We start from the raw sequence: 22456 nt of genomic DNA on the forward strand, positions 1-22456 counted from the left end.
GGTCATGTAACCAAGCTTACTCCGCTTAACAGCGCAACAAAAGTTTTCTTTGTGAGCTGGCCTTACGTATTGCTACTGCTGACAATATGGACATTTTTTTCCCTGACATAACTTAAACATGGCAATCTGTGAGGAATTGGAGTGTATATTATTAATTGTACTGCAATTTCACTTTCTCCTGCTTAATCGCATTAAAAGCATCTCGCAAATAAAACGAAATTCAAGATCCGCTTTTCCCAGGCAAGCTATAAAACTGAGATCAACACTTGAAATGGCAAGAAATGAAGCACAATGGTGGACTGACGAATACCTACAAGTACAGCAAAAGTATATCATCAATGCAGATTTAAAACTCTCTGCTCCACTTAGCCGAAGCACACTGTGTAATCCAGGCAATGCGAACTTCATATCCTGAATCTAATTGTTTCTAAAAGTACGCTAAATTTCTTGTTCCATTGTTCGACGCTGGTCGACAGTCACTACCATCTGTTTTTCTGTGTACCCACAAAGGAGCACCGATGATGACTCACCTGTAACGGTACTTGCGAGCCTGCTGAGTCTGAGTCGTAAATAACTTGACAAACAAAACTCGCGTGATGTTAATGAAGAGAACAAAGTTAACCTGAAAAGGAGGAAGCATTGTTACATAGCGTGCCTGTTCTTCCGCCTTATAAAAATTACTGTGTTGGACCACTCTCATTGAATAAAAAGGCGTTACTCACGACAATGGAGACGGTTATTGGTCCGCGGATGATCCAAAAGTACGACTTTGTGTCGTTTGTTGTCCAGCACCTTAAAAAATAAAATTTTTGTATCACTCAATAATTACGGCACGCGCTTTGATATGAAAATGGTGCAAGAGTAGCTGAGGCACGCTTACAATATGTCTTCAAGAGTCGCTCTCACGACAACCCATGGTACAAGGAAAAGAATCGGAAGACCTGAAAAGCGAATGAGAAAAACATTCGCTCCGTTAGGGTGATTATTGATGCACTACATTACAGCAGCACATGCGGAAGCTGGCGGTTTTTACGTTCAACTTAGAGCAACGAAAAGATGCGTACGATCAGGAACGTTGTTATGCAGTAGTTTTAGGCTATAGTTTTCACAGATTAAATGCTTCAGTTATGACTGAAATCTTGCAAACGTGTAAGCTTTGGTATTAGTTTATTATGCTTCAGTAAAGCACAAGGAATTTCGCTTCGAACTCTTCAAAGACTCAAACTTCCCACCACTCGTTGACTGCAAGCGTTGACCCTAGTATTTTCCAGTTCAGGGAAACTCAAACTGCATACTAATGTTTGAATCTCGGCTGATGTTAAAAAATCGGACATGTAGAAACAACATAAAGGTAAAAAAACTTGGTAATAACTCGCGCTAAAAGAATGGGAATCAGAAAGCATAATACAACAAACGGACTAAGTCGGTGAGATGTCACGCAGAGGATAACGATGAAAAGAAAATAAAGTTTGGGAAGGCTAAGCTTTGGGGAAGCAACAGGCGTACACAAATTTATTTAAAAACTAAAACAAAGTCAAACAGACTGATGGTAAATACAGACACCATTGATTTCGATGTAAAAGCGAGCAGCAGATAACGAAATAACGTGAGCCAACTCTAACCAATACTAAATGATGAACCAAGAAAAGGAGAGCCGGTGCAATACGAAAGTACACGTCGATCCGCGTACCCCATCCGAGCGCGACGTATCTCAGTATGCTGGAGCTGTCGGTGAAGAAGGCGAGAAAGACGAGGCTGTGCAGGTAGAGGCCCTCCATCAGGATCCAGCAGTAGTTGGCCATGAGCACGTAGTGCCAGAAGCTCGTGAACACCTTGCAGTCCACGTTCTGCACGCACGAGAGAACACAGGCGAGGTGGTTAGGGAAACACCAGCGAAGTTCCTTTAGTTCTGTGCAGTGTTAGAAGGAAAACTCTTGTTTGTTGAAGGTAATGTGTAATGGGAATAATGCTTGCAACAGCAATGTACATGCTGTAACGCGAACGGCGCAGAGGGACGTAATGCACCACTGGCGCTGGTTCTCAACTCAGTAGATTTGCGCCGTCTTCATTCCTTCCCGCCTCTGTGTGCCACACTGTGTTGTATAATTTCAATGTAAAACCTTACATAAGGAGTAACGTCACCGTAGAGCATTGCAGTAGAGGATGACGGCGGCCTGACAAAATGTTATAAATACAGTCCCTTAATCCAGCTCTACAAATAGTATGTAACATTGGCAGCGGGATAAACGGATAACCGGTACTTCAAACTTGTAGGCTCCCACCCGTTCCCCCATATTACCATGTAGCCGATACACGCACGTCAGGGCATAAAGGAAAGCGTACGAGCTCACCAGCTCAGCTGCGTGAATAATATTCCAGCTCTTACGTCTTTATAGCTGTCTGAGTATGACCCCGGAGAATAAGAGAACAGGTACGCAAGGAGAGTTTTGTCTCTAAGGACTCCGCGAAAACGCCATCCTCATTCTCTGTTCTCCGTCTGCCCTATTGCGAAGAAATAGTACCATTCTCCGGGGTTCTGGGAACCAACTCTATACAGACCTATCTCTTGCGCCACTACGTCCAAACTCTTCTCGATCTCCCTAAGTGTCCAAAATGCTCCTAATGCACGTCCCCAGGACATTACCTGTGGCAAGGCTCTACACTCAGCCCACCCTTTCATCCACACTCCCTTTCCGTTTCCCCAAACTTCGACTCACCTGATGTAGGGGTTCGCAGCCTTTATAAAATACGTGGTCGCGAATTCGATCCCCGACGCGGAGGCCTTTTCTGATGGAGGCAAAAAGCAAAAGCGCCCGCGTGTTCAAGATTTCGGTGTGTGTTAAAGATCCCCAGGTGGTCAAAATTAATCCGGAGCCCTCCACTACGGCGTGCCTCATCGCCTGTACAGCGTCGGTGCGTTAAACCCCATAATCCATCGAATCAATCGGGTCAATCAAAAATTTCCCTTTCTCCTTCCCTCTCTTCATTTCTCGCTCCCTTTCTCTGTCTCTCTCTCCTTTTTCTGTGAAAAAGAAATATTTGCCAATTAATCTTGTATTCAGGTGATTATCAGGGTGGGATAGAACTGAGAGGAAAAGGCTGTATTTTACACCCCTGACGACATTTATCTCGTCGTTTCCTTGGATAAGGTGCTCGGAAAAAAAATTATGACACCACATTGTCAAAAACAGGAGTTCAGACATCGAAACGGGACGTTTTCAACTTGCAGTTTACGTTCGGGTCCACACCCGAGGGACTCCAGAAGTTCTGCTGTTGCCCTTCCGCTAACCACTTCGCTCACGTATTCCGCCCGTGGTAATTTTTACTGCATGACGTCTGCGCGGATTATAGGGGCCTTAAGTTGAGTAACCTCGCTAAAACGACTTCGGGGTGGCCAATCACGCGTAGAGGAGGGGAAAATTTTATCCAGGTTTATCCTGGCGTGATGGTCTGCAGAAAAAGAAAAATTCCCCGCATTTCCCCGAGGGGAAGAATGTGAAAGTGCGAATGCACGAGTTGAATTTGCGCGGTTCGGTAATGTTCGCGAAAGAGAGATCACACACATACACACAACTACAAAGAAAGAAAGATGCATTTATTCACAGACACCTATTTGTGTTGTCGTTGTACTTGATTGCTAGAGCGGATCTCAGCTTTGAAATTTCGTGTCAGTACTCCTTTAAGCAGGTGCATTAGCCCTTCTCACGCCCGATTCTTGGCGAATCCCCCACGTGGGTATGTGCCATGTCAGCGGCCAGGCAGCGCGCGCCCATCTCCCCCCGTTGCCAAGGAATACGAGGAGATTCCTGGCCAATCCCCCACGTGGGTATGTGCCATGTCAGCGGCCAGGCTGCGCGCGCCCATCTCCACTTGCGCGGACATCGCCGGTGGACGCAGGTTCAGGGTCGCTTAAGAAGTGCATTGCACTAAAAAAAATAGCACTGTCGACCAGCAGGAGCGCGAAGCGCGAGCGCTGTCTGGCTTGAGTGCGACGCAATCAAGGCCACCAATCACCGTGACCAATCACCATGACAAGGATCACCGTGACCTTGTTCGCGAGCAAAGTCATAGGCGAAAGCTTATGTGCCAGCTTAAATTAGCGTGCATATGTTAGCATACCACCAATTACCGATGCTGTGCCAGCTCGAAGTACCGAAAATTAGATACAAGATAATTTATAATTGTGAGACAGCCTACAGAAACTTCAACTGACCCAATGCCTCTCCCTTGGCACTCAGCCTCTCTCATGAGAGCCCAGAAAATTACCAAATTTTGTCGTCTACCATTCTTTAATTTGTAGCGTCCTCGTAAAAAAATTGGCTAGAATCCGTGCTGTGAAGGTGGCTGGAAAGCAAAGCTTAAAACAAAATCCCAACAATTGTCCATGCGACGTCCCGAACGCAGCACCTGTGTCGGGCAAGGCCGGGCTAGAGCGGCGGAAGCCATCGCTCTACCCCGTCCGTGAGTCGGGAGAAAGAAAACGGATAGGAGCGTCTTTCGGAGGGTGAGACAGCGGAACCTAGCCATGCCGATGTGGGGCTAGCTTGGGGCTACACCACCGCTCGACACAAGCGCAGACACCGAAACAATTCGGCATGTGAGCTTAGTAATTCCGATTTATAGTGATTTAAACTAGTTTGTTTAGTAAGTTTGAGAATTGCGAGAAATCTGAGGGAACTTTTATGATCACTATTTGTCAGAACCAGTTGCTACTTTCGCTTTTTGTAATACCTCTTAAAACAGAAACGAATTGGCATTCACCAATTTAGAAAACGGAGACCCATTCGTGGCAAGCAGTGCGCAAAAGGTAGCGTTTCTCTAGCGGTCGGATGTCTGTATGTGGTTTGTACATTTTGTTTTCCCGCCCTGCAAACCAATCCGTAACGTATGTTTTCCGTACGACCGCTTAATTACGTAGGGCGTGGGTTACCCTGTAGGTGATGTCGAAAAAGTTAATCAAGCCGTGCGAAGGCACCGCGCAATGGACGCGAAGCTGCACAAAAACAGGCCCCCAAAAACCGTCGCTAAAGCAGACGACAAAGCCGTACCACCGACGCTGCCGCCGGCGAGCAGGCCCTTCTGCGCGAGGAACGCTGGGTAAATTCGCAGCGCCATCTCTAGTGTGCTCCGTGGGTGAAACCCTCCGTCCTCCCCCGCTTCCCCCGCCGCCGCCTCCGTCGCGTTGGGAGTTTGTTGTCCCGCACGGAACGAAAGAACCGTTGCCTGGTAGAGCTAGTAAGCTTTGCTTTAAAATGTTACTTTATCTGACGTGAGTTTCCCAATATAAGGAGAGTGCCCACTAGCGCTGTCGAAATACACTAGAGCCTCTTTGATACGTCTCTCAGGTGACTGCGATATAAAACCACTAGATCCAACACCCGGGGAAGCATATTACCGTGAATTGCAATAAACTTAAACGAATTTACAGGGGAACCAAGCTTTTAAAAGCGGGCTGTTGCGAAGACGCTGTGCCGAGAAACGTAACAACTGGGCTCTACAGTGCTTTGATTAGTAGCCACATTATTCGCCTTCGAAAGCCACAGTACAAAGAGCCACGCGTAGCGCGAGTCCTGAATCATCGTTTGTATACAATTAGGCGCTCATCTGTAATAACACGCACTCGTCGCACACAGCCTACGCGTAAACGAGGATATAAAGAAACCAGTAACATTCCACATTGAACGGCTTTGACCGTTTAGTCAGCGATGCCGTCGGAAATCGAGTTTTCGAGAGGAATGACGTCGCACCTCTCTTCCCGCCGCTGCGGCCTTTGAAAACGCGTCCCTCGCCCGGAAACGGCGTTATCGGCAGGCGCCGCGCAGCGTTTGGGACCTCGGCCGCCTTCCGAACACGCAGGCTGCTGCCGGCCTCTTCGGAGCAGACGAGATTCTTATGCTGGCACGGTCGGGTAAACACTCTTTGGCGGTTTCCTGAGTGCGAGCTCTTACGGTGCAGAAAAAGCTGACGCATCCGATCAGCGTGGAGCGAGTCAGGGCAGAAGAAGCTCTTGTCTGGGCTTTTAGGCGGACAACACCTCTTATCTGTGGTTCTTCCTTTTCCTTTTCGTTTTTCGGTGTGGTCTCACAGTTTTTTCGGGCATCTAATGCTAGAAACGCGGGAACATCGTGGCTGGCTGCACAAGCTTAGCCGCAGGATTCGGGTGACTGGCTGCAGTGTGTTCTGCCCGTCGCACCACAATGCACGTCGTTGCTTGAGGCTCATATTTCGGTTGCTGCAGCCGTCAACTCGAATTACCGCAAGCGCTTGGGGGTTGATGGAACCACCAATGGCAAGAGCCGCATTTGTAGCGTCTCGCCTAGGCCTACGCGCCAAGATTAGCGTAATGTAAAATCAAGTATACCTGGCAAGAAACCTGATTAAGCAAATTCGAATGGAAAGGTTTGATCAGCGGCAAGATGGGAACAAAATGGCGCAAACGCGGGAGATTTAAAATCAAAGAAGCGGAAGCATAGTAGACCATCACCAAGGGTAATTTGAACCCTCTTACTGAAGAGCGCGCTATAAATGTCTGAAGTTCTTTTGGAGAGGTGAGAAACGTTTTCCACGTGCTCAAATACTCTCTCTCTCTCTCTCTCTCTCTCTCTCTCTCTCTCTCTCTCTCTCTCTCTCTCTCTCTCTCTCTCTCTCTCTCTCTCTCTCTCTCTCTCTCTCTCTCTCTCTCTCTCTCTCTCTCTCTCTCTCTCTCTCTCTCTGCCAACATATGTTTGCGTCTTATATGTTATATGTTTGCGTCTTCGTTTTAGTCTCGCGGTCCTGCGTCTTTCAGTTTGTGTTTGGCCGATGATCCTGCCTCCTCGTTCAGATTTTTTTTTTCATTTTTATTTTTGTCGTCCGTTTTTCTTTTTGTTTTTTGACATTTTCTAACCTCACAAGCAACTTTCTCTGCCTGCCCGGTAAACCGAAGCTACAAGCCGTGAACGACTCCTATGTGGCGTATTTTTCAGGACGGCCAAATTTCTTTCATAATGGCTCCCAGTTAAGGCTCGGGAAAGTCCAGCAGAAATCTTGAAAAGTCTCGGGTTTTTTATGCGCGAAGATAGAAATAGCAGCTAACAGTAACAACGATAACTATACGGCGCTTTTTGAATGCCCCTACAAAAGGTTTCAGCAAATTAAGAGCGTTTTATTATATTATGCTGTATGTATACACTTAAGTGTAATATTGCATAACATATAATAGCATACTACACGCCGATAAAGTAGAACAGAAAGCAATAAGTGGAACGAGGGGGTACATGACTGAAACTGCAGATTTTTTAGTGCGATTCCATGCAGAAGCAAGAAAACTTTCTCGTGTCTGTATCCGCAGCTGCAAGATTTCTAATCACTCGCTTAGATGTGGTATCCTGCCATACCTTACCTTTACGCATTTTGTCTTTACGTATTTTACCTATCGGCATTTAGGAACTATGCATTTTGTGTTGGAAGAAATAACCTCACATGCGGAAAGGCAGGCCCGTCCCGCGCTGCCCCATTTGCCCAGTGCTCATCCTTTCTGCTTCTTCTGCTGTTTCGTCCTTTTCAGCGCTGCTTCGTTTGGGAGGATACCATTTACCCTACTAGTCTAAATTGCTACTCTGATGCTCCTGCTACTCATTCTGAAGGACGGGAGGAGGTACTGTTGTCGACAAATTAAAAAACGTCTTCCCCAAAGAGTTTGTCTCGTTATTCACGAGTCCTATCACCCTTTCAATTTGTAATTGCATACCCTGTGGTAAGATTTCGCAATGTAGCCGAGGGAACGAGGATGGTGGTCGCGAGGAACGCAGCAGTGTTCATGATGACGCACACATGCATGATAGCTATCTCAAAAGGCATTCAAGTGATCAGAGAAATATAAAGTTGCTGAGCGGTAACTACAGGGTACATTTAACAAAACTTCGGATCACACCCTCGAGAAGGTAACAGCTAACCAATTTTTCTAGGTGGCCAAACAATCGAATTGATAGGTACCATTTACGTCGTCGCTATAGGATTTTTTTTCTTATGCTACAACAGATGAAAAAAAGTACCTCGCTAGTATTTTAACACGCCCCCTGCAAATGTACGGAAGTGATTCGCCGGTACGCAGGCCTACCTCTTGGCGTCTTACGGTACAGAGTTATGGGTGATTCCATAGAGAAGACTGCTATTTCAACAACAAAAAAGGAAGCAGGGGAAAGTACATATCCCAATGACAGTCGTGACCCTTGGTGGTTGCTTTAGGCACTCCCTATAGGCCAGCATGAGTGCTGGGCGAAAACGTAGCTGGTGATTCGCCACCAGTTCGCCTGTTTTCCTCAATATTTTGCTTAATTGCTTACTGTAGTCTTTAAAATTGCACAACGTTTGTTGGGAAAACGCAGCACTATGAATGCACCAAAGCTGTATTAACTTTTTACGGTTGCTTTAACCTACAAATGTTCTTTCACGCTTCGGTAATAGTTTATTCACCGAACCGGTTCGCGAACCAGTTCAAGCTTCCGAACCGGAGCTGAACCGAACGGAGCTGAACCCGAATGTATGTAGCATCCTATGTTTGGCGGTGGCACGTTTTCTACCGCATTTTTAGCGCAGCTTCCCAAGTGCGGTTTCTGCACTCTTCCGTTACGCAAAGGTCCCAGCTACAAGCACGCTCCACAGATTATATCTAAACATAACGCGCATTTATTCGCAGTTTTAGAAACTGTGCGAACAACGCTATCCTTCTATTGTGTGTTTTCCGTGCCCCCTTTTTGATCTTTCTGATATTTCGTTCAGTCTGATCTTTCAATGTGCCCAGCGCCGCATATCTTAAATGTTTGTCGTCTTCCCGCAAGCAGGTTATCACCTCTACGATTGATATAAATGGTAAATAGCCCTTATTTTATCCCTGAGACTAAACCAATGGTCGGAGATTCTAAGCTTGACTTCTTAAAGCATGTGATAGTAGTCCATCGTCACTGTGTACGTCGACTGGATATTGCTGCTATTTATTGGAATCACATCATGTGCAAGGTATTTTTTGTTCGTAGAATAAAATGCCTGGTGCTCATCGGGTGTTTTTTTATTCGTCGTTATTAGTAAGAGCTCTGGTTTCATGCATGTCGTGCTCTACCGATGTCGTATATAAAGCAAGAAACGTTTTATTTGCACTTAAAGGGACCTTGCGGCGCGATGCGTCAATGAATTTCTTCATCGGTTCGTATATATCGCTGCCAAGATCTGCAACGCAAACCAAATGACTCGATAAAGAGGCATTGGACCTGCATGCTTGCTCTTTCTTTTGGTGTGTGTGTGTGGGAGGGGGGAAAATTTTGAACACACTGGCGTTTTCGCTTTTCGCCTCCATCATAAAAGCGTGCGCCGCGGCCGGGAATCGAACCCGCAATATTCGGCTCAGCCGCACAATGCCATAGCCACTGAACATGGAGAAAAATATCTGCGCTGTGTTAGCGATACTACGTTTTCACGACGAACTGCGTTTGGTAGTTTTCGCTTCTTTTAGCCTAGCATATATATCCGTAGAAAAATAAAGCAAAAGAGAACTTGTATTTTGGCGTCATGTAGCTGCATAGGCGAGTTTGTTTGTGCTAAACTACAGTAAGCAGCCACTGAGGGCCTGTTCTTGGATAGCAGCGACGTAAGAGGTTAGGAAGTGAATTTAAAGTACTCATTAGGTATTTTACTGCCGCAGTTAGAACATTCTCACTAGCCTTTTTTTAAGAGGTTGTAGCCCATAAATCTGGGCGCTGCGGCCTTGCATGTTCCCCAAAAACACCCCAGAAATTCAGTTCTCTCCAGCCTTCCTGGAAAAAGCGCCGCTTGGATGTAAGAAAATCGGCGTTAGCACGGCATCATCGAGTCACTGAGTGCCTGCTGATTTTAAAATGCATGTTTTCCTCTTCCGCGACAGGACATGATTCATAGCAAATTCATACCTCTGCCACCTATAAAACTTTATTGGTATACTTTAGAGCTATGTGTTTAAAAGTCCAATTAATCTTATCTATAAGAAGCACGAAACCACCATCGCGGTCTAAAACTATGACGTCCAAAAAAAGTCCCAAAAACGCTCCAAAAAAGGTCGAACTCTAAGCAAAAATACGTTCACGCGTACAAGTACCCTCTCATACGCTTCTCCCAATTCAGCGTAAAGCCAACAGCGCCCACTACACGGCGTGTAATGGAGCTCAAACTTTTTCCCAGTGGACATAAAATTCGGTCAACTCGTCGTGTTTACGAACTTCTAGCGCGGTCGACTGCTTTATGTATTTCATAATCCGCTTGCGGCGGGGACCTAGTTAGCGCTAACAAACCGCTCTAATGATGCCGCTTACGTTCTGGCTGAAGTCCATGTCGGGGCTGAGCCCTATGCCGTCTACGAAGATGGCGTCCTTCACGAGCACTGCCAGCGCCCGCAGGATGAACGACAGGAAGAGGTGCAGGTGGAGGTTGTTCCGTGGGCAGCGGAGCTTCCTGTGAAGAGATGAGAGCAGGCCATGGAATTTGCATTGCAGATTCGAGATTTGTTAAGCGCACGATCGAGCTAATTGGCTCAAATCGATGCAAACGTTTTGTTATTGATCTTTTAAAGCAAACAGTCGTCGGCACCGAAGGATGTAGTGAGCTTTGTCTAGTCTCTCGAATATGATAGTCGGGTCACCTGTATTGTTAGGGACGACAACGAGACCTGCCTGAGGTGATGTTACCGAGGGTCGAAATTTGGTTCGCACAGTGCCCGGGCGGCTATTGACGCAATTAGACTTTTGATAGCGTAATGTGCGCTATGCCAATACCGGGGCTTAAGATTCTGTCGTATGAGATTATATCGACAAAATTTTATATTTCGCCTTCGGGTGCGTGAATATGCAGATGCCGTCCATGCAGATGATTCGCTTGGTCTGCAGTTTGTTGCTGGGGCATCTGTCGTCGAGGAGCAGCTCCAGGTTAATGAGCTCTGCCGTGAAAAAGGTTTATATGGCTACATTTTCTCACATTTTCGCCCTAAAAGCACTTGTTCACGTACATTTCTTGTTATTTAGGCAAAAGTACCTGTTCCTGGTCCTGGTTAAATTCCCCTATTGCTCATTGGGTACATGCCAGAAATATACTTTATTTATGTAGATTTGCATGTACTTTATTTCACTTGTACTTTTTTTCACAAAATTGCGGAAAATGAATTAATAGGCGGGTGGTGCACGGATTTCTAAAATACAGATGCGTAACATGCACATTGAGGCAGATGGTTTAATAAATGCAGTAAAGCTATTAATAAAAAGGACCAGCAAAACAACAAAACTTCAATGAAGTATTTTTGTGCATAACGGAATTAATGCATAAGTATCGCACAACCCATAGGAGGAACCGGAGCGCTAGTTCAAGCTCACATTTCCGAGATCATTTTTTTATGATTCGCTTGCAGTCCGGCTCGGTTCTTTTAAAAGCTGCGAAAATCAATTTGGGAGGTCCACTCGTACGATCGTAACTGAATATGACTCTTTCATGCGAAAGTACTTTGCCCAAAATGCAACAATTGAGTGTTTCTTTTGTTCTGTATATTTGCGGCTTGTTTAATATGCCACAAATATTAGAGTTCGGGAAATCGCGATTCACGGAGGCTGAATAAATGCATCCAAGGGCGCCTAGAGAACGTTTGGTGCATAGGAACACGAAACGGTCCCATGGAACCAACGCACCTGAAGAGTAGCTGCAGCAGTATATCCTTCAGCTGTTGAAATAATTGAAGAGCAGGCATAAACACAATAACAAGCTAGCACAATATGTCCGCCTAAGGGCTTAAATAAGGTATTTCTATACTGCGCGGAAATCCTTAGCACATAAAAGTTCTTGAATTAGCCAGTTATTTAAACATTTAAATTTTATAACTACATCATTGCTGTTTTATTTCATTTTGTGTCAGTTGTTATCACACCCAGTTCAGCATCATGACATAATACGTATACCCATAATACCCAATTAAACGTATACGTTTAAATGGCTACATCCCTCACAACCCAAGCCGCTTATGAGCCCAGTTTAAGCAGGCATTCATTCAACGCTGTTTACGCCTATTTACGCCTATAGGTGTAAACTGGAAACACGTTAAACTAGACCACTTTTATTCAAGAATGGTTAGAAACACGCAACTTACTTGACCGAAGCCAGGATGCTGAAGGCGATGATAAGGCTGATAAAAGACACTGTGTAGCCAATCTTTGAGATGAGCTTTATTGTAGGCAGGTGTGGCTGTAGGAAAATAGGAAAGCATGAGATAGTAGAACTGCCATGCTAACAAGGCGAGACCACAAGGAAGCGGGAATATGTACACACAGGTAATCTTGCAATGTAAAATCTCTTCTATGATTGTGCCGTAAGTTGTGAAGCAGTCTTCAGTTATTGCGAGTCGCAATCGATCATTTCAAAGGGGATAACACTCATCATAATTTTTAATTTAAGCAAGAGACGGATCTTTGTTAAAGACAACTTCGAGTTAACAGACAAACACGTGCATGCTTGTTGATTGATTGATTGAAAGGGTTTAACGCGCCGACGCAGCGCAGGCGATGAGGCGCGCGTAGTGGAGGGCTCCGGATTAATTTTGACCACCTGGGGATCTTTAACGCGCGCCGAAATCTCGTACACACGGGCGTTTTGCTTTTCGCCTCCATCAGAAAAGCGGCCACCGCGGCCGGGAATCGAACCCGCGACCTCGTGCTCAGCAGCGCAACGCCTTAGCCACTGAGCCACCGCGGCGGGTTACGTGCACGCTTGTGCTAGAGAAAATATTTCCCTGCATTGCACGCGAAACTACGGGTTCTGCCAACGGATGGCCTGGATGCGCTACCAACGTTCTACCCGTACTTGTTTTTTGAACTTTGTGAATAATATCAGGGTTCATAATCGTCATGCCAACTGCATGCGCTACATTTATATACAGGGGGATCAAAGTTAAATCGACAGATTATTTTAAAATAGGCGCTTAGATTCATGCGAAGACCACCTCTAAGGTGAGGTTATGCGCACAGGGGGACACATAATTACGAGGTAATTATTGATGTAGGTGGCTTACTTAACTAAAATTGATTAATTAACTTTTTAGTGGCTACCATAACCAGGCATGTTTATATTGGAAAGTTAGACGCAATCATGTTTCTACGCAGTTTTATTTGGCAGAATTCTTCTAGCGCATCCGTAGTCCGAAATATCAAACGGCGAAGTTTAATTGCCGTTCACTTGATTACGCATGCAAGACAGTCTGCACCACCGCAAAGCTGCTCCCTTCTGTGACGTGCCTGCTGTGTACGGTGTTTAGTTCGACAAAGGGGTGAAGGCACAGGAAAAAGTGATAGCTGGCACCCATTCATTCTTGGCTGGCGTTATCGCAACCTGCAGTACTCGAAGCCGTTATCGAAACACAGAACAAAAGGGAGGGGCTATGCGCCGGTCTTGACATCTAGCATGCATAATCATGCGAGCGGCAATTAAACTTCACAGTTCGATATCTCAGACTACGGATGCGCTAGAAGAATTCTGCCAAATAAAACTGCGTAGAAACACGATTGCGTCTAACTTTCCAATATAAACATGCCTGGTTACGGTAGCTACTAAAAAGGTAATTAATCAATTGTAGTTAATTAAGCCACCTACATCAATAATTACCTCGTAATTATGTGTCCTCCTAGGCGCATAACCTCACCTTAGAGGTGGTCTTCGCGTAAATATAAGCGCCTATTTTTTTAAAAAACCTGTCGACTTAACTTTGATCACCCTGTATAGATACCACACGGCACACTCATTTAAGGACAATAACGTAAGAGTGAAACCTTGACTTTTTGAGATTGCTAGCGTATGGAAAAGGTGATGAAACACATCAGCTAGACAATACTTTTGACACCTGCTTTGGATAGCCAAGAAACTTTAAGCCAACTATTTCAAATTACTAAGCTGAAGTTTCTTTGGTGGAAAGTCTTGCGCTTCGTTGCTTTTTGTTCTGTTTTTAAGGAACTTGAGTTTCAATTGAACCAGTTTCCATTAGCTTATATTTTGTGTCATCCCTTGGGGTCAAATAGGATTTATTGACAAGTCACTGCATTTTTTGAAGCAGCTGCAGTCCGAGGCGAACGTTGTGCGCCCACTTGCCTCAAACATTGTGAGGCTGTCGGACGTCCTTCCCATAATACACTGGGAGTAGTTTGTCCACGCCTGGCCGTGTTGAGGGCTCAGGTACCAGGTGCCATTTTCGGTGCAAAACTTGCTGGCTGTCCCTGCGTTCATGCCGTGAAAAGCCACGCATGCTGATAAGTGAGCTTGTAAATACAACTACAGCCACAAAGGGAAAAGAAATTTAAGGGTCTTATTGTACTTACCGTTTTTACTCGCATAATGATCGCACACGCGTAATGATGGCCCTCCTGAAGTTCGTCGTCAAAACACGACTTTTTTTTTATTTCCCGCACAATGATCGCACCCTCAACTTGCCACAGTCATATGTCGTATGTGTGCCAAGTCTAGCTGACTATGGTCGTGCTTACCTATGTTTCATCCTCTTTCAAAGCGGACACGGCTACGTTATTGCCGCAGACTTGTCGATTTTCGCGATATCGGCAAGCATGAGTTCATTATTATTAGAGCGGGAGAAGCTCTCACCAAATGCACATAATGTACTCACAAGCTTGCTGCGTCGGCAGCCGGGTCATGTTTTGATGCCCCGCACTGTGACAGCAGCAGCCACTTATTGATCGACCTTTTCTCACCTCGCAGCAAACTCGTTCCGGCGCGTTCCGTAAGTCATAAAAAAAAAACTGCATTTTGCGTCACTTTGCAACGCGGGTGGTGGTGGTCTGTGGAGTTTTTGTTGTGTTTTTATTTATTATGTTTCTTGATGTCTATCGTAAAAGTTCTGACCTGCAATTTACTTGCGTTTTCTGCGCTGAAACTTTTTTTGCGAAAAATTTACCTCGCGTAATTAACGCACCCCCAAATGTGCATCATATTTTTTGGAAAAAAAGTGCGATCCTTACGCGAGTAAATACGGTACTTCTGGTTAAACCTATACGAATTTGCAACTAAAGCCCACTATGTGTGACCACAGCGAGGCTTCTTTGTTGTCAACGTTCACATAAACAAAAGGAACACATTCCGGCGCGAGCCTCCTTTTTACAGCTATACAACGTCATAATTTTGTCAATCTGCAATCTACTGCGCTGTTTTGACTTTAGGCAGGTGAGATAGAGGTAAAAGGTCACTAATGAACAAGGAACAATGACCAATTACAGGTCCGTAGTGACCATTCACTGACCCATTAATTCTCGGTGACTGACTGAGAATCGCAGACAGACAGACAGACAGACAGACAGACAGACAGACAGACAGACAGACAGACAGACAGACAGACAGACAGACAGACAGACAGACGGACGGACGGACGGACGGACGGACGGACGGACAGACAGACACGTTTAGGCAGCGTAAGAATGTAATTTTCACGTACGACTGGTGTCAAATCCGTAGAGGTATGCCGGGCACGATGCTCTCGCCGTGGTGTTGGCAGGGACGCTCTCCCAGCAAAGGATGCCGTCCCAGACTCTAGGACAGTAGCTTTCTGGAATACACAAATGATACATTTCGTGATTTGTGACTGACAATTTAGGTTAAAACACAGCTGAGTCACATTTCTGCATCCAAGCTGTTTTTCTCACTAGCAAGATAGTTTGAGAGGTGTTACTTAAACGTTACGCTGATATCAAAAAATAATCTCAGAGCACCAGATGGAGATACTGCTAGAATGAATTCAAAAAACGGTAACTTGACCGACAAAAACGGAGAGCTAGAACTACGATGCCGGATTTAAGTCGAGTGTGAAATAAACGGCAGAGAAAACAGAAACCAATCGAGGCCCACTGGCTTTCAAAAGTAAAAGAAACTAAAACGGGATTTAAAAAGTCCCTCCGGGATTGTTGTTCGTTCGGGTCCCACCTGAGGGGCATGTTTTTCTCTGTGTCTTCCAAACACTCGAAAATTACTTTTTCGCACCAAAAAATTGCGAACTATTTCTCTGTAGCCTCCACGGGATTGATGTCTCCTGGCTTTAAAACGATGAAGGGCCATCATGCGTACATATGTGATGGCCCTCGTTTAATCTCGTGTGCACGTGGTTAACCGTTCTTTCGCTACTGCCGTTTGCACCTGCCGCGTGGCAAGGACTCCGCTCACAACTCACGCAGACGTTCCGTGCCGATTGCAGCGACCTCAAGCCCGTCGCGAAGGCTGCCCTTCATGCAAATCATCCGAACCATTTGCGGAAGTCACGCATTTCCCTTTATACCTACCCCTCGCCTGCTCTGAGATAAACCGCCTGCGCGCAAAACGACACACATGCGAACACCCGTTATAGGTCATACTGCCTTTCTACCATCCTCGATCCTCACAGACCTGCCCCCCATCTGTACTGCAGCGGGGAAAGATCATTACATTGTTATTATTGTTCCAAATTTTGTATCAATTCTAGCAAGCCGCGGTGCTAGAGACGAGCCTCAGTTCCCTCGGTAGGGCATGTCTCACGTTGACACAAAGTTTCTTCAATTAGAAAGTGCGTTTTGCTTTTAAACAGAAGAGCCGTCTAAGCTTTCAGTTCCGCTGTATAGCGTTACCAGAACAAAATATCAAGAAAAGAGACCAAGCGCACGTGAGTGAGCGCCTCTTGAGGAGCACTCGGCGTCGACCAGCTCGACCTTCGAGAACACTCTGCCCAGCATTTGTTGCGTTATCTCTCGCGTGCTCTTCTACTCACCAGTTCACGTGCGTTCGCGCCTGAAGTGGGCATCACCGACGCCGAGTTTGTGCTACAGATGCCGAGATCGCGCAGCCGGTTGCCGCGGGTTCTAGCGCGTGCTAACGCGGTCCACTTTGTTAGAGATGTGAAAGGCTACTTTCAGAACTATCCGGGCCTCCCAGCCATGGAGAACTTTCAGCGGCAAGTTAGGGATAAATCAATCTGAGGTGCAACAGCCTGGTCTGTCCGACGAAGGGGGAGGGGCCGCCAGGTCTGCTGTTTCTCTAGCCTTGCATCCCTAGAACAAGCAGCGCCATTTTTTTTTGTCTCGTTCTAACTAAACGTAACGAAAAAAATTACTCCCACTTCCCCTCGGGGGAACCCCTGTGTAGATGCGACGCATAGGCGGTTCCGTTGTTGTTTCCGTTAGGTTGATTCTCCCATCGCGTGAAACGCGCCGTGAACCCCCTGCCGCGGTTATAACGCAACGTGGCGCGGCTATGACGCAACACAATCCAACACAATCCACTTTAATCCAATTCAATCCAAATCCAATCAAATCCAAGCCAAGTCAAGCTAAGCCAAGCCAATCCAATCGAATCCAATCCAATGACCCTCGCGAGAGAGTGTTCGCTATCGGAGAGGAGAGGTGGTGAGCGGCGGAGAGCGCAGCTCGCGCGGCGAGGAGAATGGGGGAGGGGTGTGGGCGGACAACAACAACGCCGTATGGAGGGACAAGGCGAGGGAATGAGATGCAGACGCATCTAAAATGGCCGCGTATCTGCTCCTTTCGTTGCAAATGTATCTGCTCCGCGTATCTGCTCCTTTCGTTGCTCCTTTCCTTTCCCGCTCACCTGAAGCTGCTCCTCTCCCGTCTCCTTCCTCCCGAGACAACACGCTTGAGGTTCGCTCAGGTCAATTTAAATGTACCGCGTTCCACTACTCCAAGTCGGGTGTCTAGATGCCAGCGCTGCAGTACGGCGGAGAAGCGCGTGAATTGAGGCACCCTACCACAATGTTTATAGAACCACGTTGCCCTACTCCACGAGCGTTCCAAGCGGAACGTGGATCCCTTCTAGTGAAACTTTTCGCTGCTATTGCCGTTTGAATTCCTAAATGCCGCCAGTAGGTAGCGCCGGCAACAGCAGGTGACAGTTTTCTGCCGTTGATGTAGTATTTCATTGGCTACCGCAAAAACCAAGCATCCATGAATTTTCAATAAAGAAACACTGCAATTATCACTCATGTACTGATTTGCTGCCTAAATTTGCATAATGTCTTGTTCTTGTTCGACAATGTTGACAAGTATGAACATTAACACCGGACTTGGACATTTTGGTTTGTCTGTGGGTATATAAGACTAATGCGCAGCTTCAGTTTCACTTTGGCCGGGAGGCTGAATCGAGTCACAGAGAGACAGACAGGCAGACCAAAATTTATGCGTTTAAGTAGCCCAAGAAAGACTATCGTCTTTAAAGCTTACTTTACTAAAACTGCTCATTTTAGGGCTAGCGGGTTCTGCAGACCATATCCTTAAACCATTCTAAATGCCTGGGTCTTATTAATTGTTCCCTGAATTAAGCGCAGTTCTCGGTGCGAATTTTTTGCTGTTTATGCGGTAACCGAAAACCGCTATAATTTGTACTCTTTTTTTTTACTAGGTCATTTCACTTTGCGCTTATTAGGTTTTACTTATTTAGTCAGTTATTCAGTTCTTGGTGTCCCTTAATAACTGCAGCTAACAAAGAAGCGGAATCACTTTCTAGCACCGCTACAGGGTATTTACTGCTTTAGGCAGTCTAGGCTAAAACAACTTAGATCCGGATTGCCCATGCTGCATTTTGGCGGCGCGGCCTAGCCGCTACAGTCTGGTCTAATAACGCGATAAAACAAACCTTTTAAAAGGTAAGTCATCTTTGTGCTTCGCATGCTACACGCTATTGACGCCGGGGCACTCCAAAATGTTTTTTTCTTTCTGTTACCCGCCAGGTATTTTATCTTATAAAGTACTCACTCAAAATTACTATTCTGAAAGGAACAGAAAAAAATAAGATAATTTTGCAGAAAAGTGCTGATCCTCAACAGAAGAATAGTGACCGTCCCGAAAATTAGTCCCTTTTTTGTCATTCGTCCGGTCGCGTTGTTAGTGTCTGGTCTAAATGAAAAATAATACCCAAAATATTCACTTATGAAGTACCGTAGATAGTAAAAATATTCTTTTTTGGGGTAAAAAAAAACGAATCAGAGGACTGATTACTACACAAAAATTCCCTTTTTGTTGATAATTTGCGGCAAGCGCGGACAACATTGCCTTCGCTCTCGGAATCCTCGGGCACCTTACCGATTTTGCCATTGAGTATCCAACATTTCTCTGCCTCATTATAAGGTTGTTTTTGGGCAGTGTTGGCAGATAAACCTATATTTCGATTTAAATCTGAGTAAGTAAAAGGCCAGCCTGCATCAGGAAGATAGAAAATAAAAGTTGGATGAAATCAGCGACAGCTTCCCGCAGGCAGATCGTCGGTGTAGGCCAGTGATGGGGTCTCCGAAACGGTTAGTGCTATATGGGTCGCGAGTTCATTATATTTCACGCCGGCGGAAAACGGGGAGTGAGGGGAAACAAAGTCCCGCTGCCACTCGATAGGCCGCTGGTTGGAAAGAAGTCTTACGTCAAAGGTGACTAAGCGGGAACTATCGGAAAGGTGAGGGCGGCAAGGGGGAAACAGAGATTGCGCCTAAATTAGTGAAGAACAAATCCCGTTTGCTCGGTGGTTCGGCAACCTTATACGTGGGAAAGAAAGCATGCACAGACGAGGTAGGTCATGGCCCCAACAAAAGAGAAACAAGGAAATAAATACGAAGTTTCTGAGGGCCTCGATGAAGATTCTGGGCACTTGGTCAGCCTGCGCTCCAACGATGGTAATTCCTTCTGGAATTCAACGAGGTGCACGGAATCGTCCTTTGCGGAAACAGGGAGCTCGGTGACCTGATGATAGCCCGGTTCCGAAAGAAGCACTTGCTTTGTTCTGAGTCCATTGTTCTACGCGGACCCATTATGCAAGCTGGACAGCGCAATTTCACAAGCTTCAGGGAAATATTAGTGCCCGTCTTGAACTCCAGCAAGTCGGCGCGTATGAAACAAACAAAAAAGAATAATCCGTTTAAGACAACTGCAGATGACGAGAAAACATCTAAATATAGCATCACCCAACACTCGCTTTTAAAACGACTCCTCTCTTGTTGTATTTTTAATCATCTCGATAGACAACGAAGGTCGTGCAGTGCGTCTTTTTACATTACTATACCAGCATTGCATTGCACGCAAAAGCGAAAATTGGTCTGCATTCCAGGTCTAGCTACATATCGTGCATTCTGTTTTATTTCTTCGTTCGAACTAATTTCATTCGGCGCACCTCAGCGCACCATAAAAGGCAGGCTTCTGCGGCTTTTCGAGGCAGATACATATCGGTGCGACGAAATGATTTCTCGGTTGCTGTTGAAGACCGCCGGTCCGAATCCCTGAGCTTTCCTATCTTGAACAGCGGTGAGCACTGAGCCAGCCATCCGTGAAGGACTTGAATCTATTGAATCCGTCCGTGGTCTGAATCGAAGACAGAACCGATTATAAAATTCTCAAAAGAAGGCTGACTTTCGTACTTTCTTTTACTTCAGGTGCGGAAGTTTTGTTGCATAATGCGGCAGTACAAAGAAACAAATATCAAACTTCGTAATTTTTATGCGTTTATTTGCGCAAGACTTGGTAGTTGTGCCGTTCACACTTGTGTTTCGTATAGTAAAAAATTACGTATATATATATATATATATATATATATATATATATATATATATATATATATATATATATATATATATATATATATATATATATATATAAATATATATATATATATATATATATATATATATATATATTATATGTGTATATGTTTGTGTGCGTGTGTGTGTGCTAACAAAAAAAAAACGAAACACGAGGAAGACGGACCCAGACCTCCGGAAAAACCCCTTTATTTCTTTATTGTCATTTCTTGGCGACCTGCGGAATGAAGCGACAGCAGGATATAAAAATTTCTTGCGAACAATATGACGCTCACAGACGTGAGGGGAGTTTTAAAGTTTCAAGCGGCAGTCACGAAGAACGAAAGAAGAGGAAAGCAAAATAAGAGGCGTGGATACAGACGAACGCTTCTGCGGCGTCGACCCGCGTGCCCGGCATTCATCTCAGCTGAGAGAACGCTCGAGAGGACGGAATATAAAAGCCGGAGTGCTCCCTCTCCACCACCCTTCTCCTGGCGGCCGCAGGTTGCTTAAAAATATTGTTTATTTATTTCAAGTATATAATCTGCGGCTCCACTTATTGTTGATTTCGCCGTGGAACTGGCTTTTGTTCGGGGGAGAACTTGAGCGGGTGTTGCGAAGAATGTGTTCAGCGTTTCATTGTTTTGTCTCTTTCTCTCGCTCTTTTCCAGCATATTTATGCTGCACATTTCCCTTTAACAAAAAGAGCCGTGCATAAAATGCAGGCAGAAGTTGGTTTCTTCGTTTTTCCTTGCTCAAAACCTCTCGCAGTAAAGCGTGTCTTTGTCTCCCTTGCCTGAATGGCCAAGCCTGGTGCTTGTTTTCTGAAGAGAACTCGGATCGTTATTGAGACAACGCTAAGCATTTTAAAAAATACGGGTGGGAAGAAGGCTTACACGGTGAACTCTTTGATTTGAATGAACTAGTTTAGGTGCCGTATTTCAACTTCTACGGGTGAGAAGCAGTCATCTCTATCCAAGTTTCCAAATAACGAGAAAACCGCCTCAACCAACAGAAGCAACGTTTAACACAAGAACGAACTCGCGCAGCGCCAGATGGTGCGGATGCTCTTATGGCTTCAAGAACGTTCCCTCATGCAAAAGAATTGGTCCGACTTGTGCAGCTAATGTTAAACTGTCATACTCGAAGATGAGATTTAAAAAATGTGGGAAGAGCGCACACTTTGCGGCGGATGCGTTGGCAGCGTTCGCACCCGCCTCGCTGTTGACGAAAAGGTTATTTCTATGCGCGATCCCGTTGAGAAGTAATACAGTGTGAGAAAGAAAGCCTTCGCGTAGAGTTCTGGAAGGAGATCGTCTGGCAGGAGACAATTTGCATCCACGGCCCATCCGAATTGACTTTTCGAAGCGCTTCACTGCGAGAAGTCGCAGCGGATAAACGAAAAATCAGTTTAATACATTGCAAGTAACGGCACAGCCGTTACGGGGCGGGGGAGACGGAATTTGCGTCCTTTTGTTCAGGCTGCATTAGTAAGCTGGACTAAGTTCATATGATTGTTCCGGAGCTCAAGATGGTGCTATGAAATAGGGAGCAGATGTTGTTGAGTGGCGCTTAGGGATAGGAAACATCCTATACGGGAGAATGAACATGGGGGCCAGACACCATGGCATAAATAGATGAAAGATGGACATACACTTGGGATGGAGATGCAATGACGATGCCGAATGACGGGTGAATTATTATAATAACAGAATAACAAAGTGGCTACCGAGGCACTGGTCTAGAAGTTAAAGACGACAAATAACTCGAGGTAGGAATGGAACAAAAACTTTGGAGGCACAGAAGGAACCTGGGAATGAGAAGACTGGATGAAGAAGGCTGGATGAACATGGGAGAGGCTTTCAGCCTATAGTGGATACGGGCTGA

General features: G+C 45.5%; 1 protein-coding gene across 1 annotated transcript in view; it reads right to left on the reverse strand.

The window, feature by feature from the left end:
* The window catches only part of LOC144168637 (secretin receptor-like), a 223913-nt gene that overhangs the window by 23663 nt on the left and 177794 nt on the right, over positions 1–22456 (reverse strand). Inside the window, exons 3-10 of the mRNA XM_077697583.1 lie at positions 15473–15583; positions 14122–14246; positions 12134–12270; positions 10320–10458; positions 1691–1847; positions 881–941; positions 723–792; positions 531–622 (exon numbers count right to left, since the gene is read on the reverse strand). Of these exons, the coding sequence (XP_077553709.1) occupies positions 531–622; positions 723–792; positions 881–941; positions 1691–1847; positions 10320–10458; positions 12134–12270; positions 14122–14246; positions 15473–15583 (892 nt within the window). The remainder of the gene's footprint in view (positions 1–530; positions 623–722; positions 793–880; positions 942–1690; positions 1848–10319; positions 10459–12133; positions 12271–14121; positions 14247–15472; positions 15584–22456) is intronic.

Source organism: Haemaphysalis longicornis, unplaced genomic scaffold, assembly GCF_048455015.1.
Source record: "Haemaphysalis longicornis isolate Haplotype H1 unplaced genomic scaffold, Haemaphysalis longicornis Haplotype H1 scaffold_2, whole genome shotgun sequence".
In the NCBI taxonomy this organism is placed as follows: Eukaryota; Metazoa; Arthropoda; class Arachnida; order Ixodida; family Ixodidae; genus Haemaphysalis; species Haemaphysalis longicornis.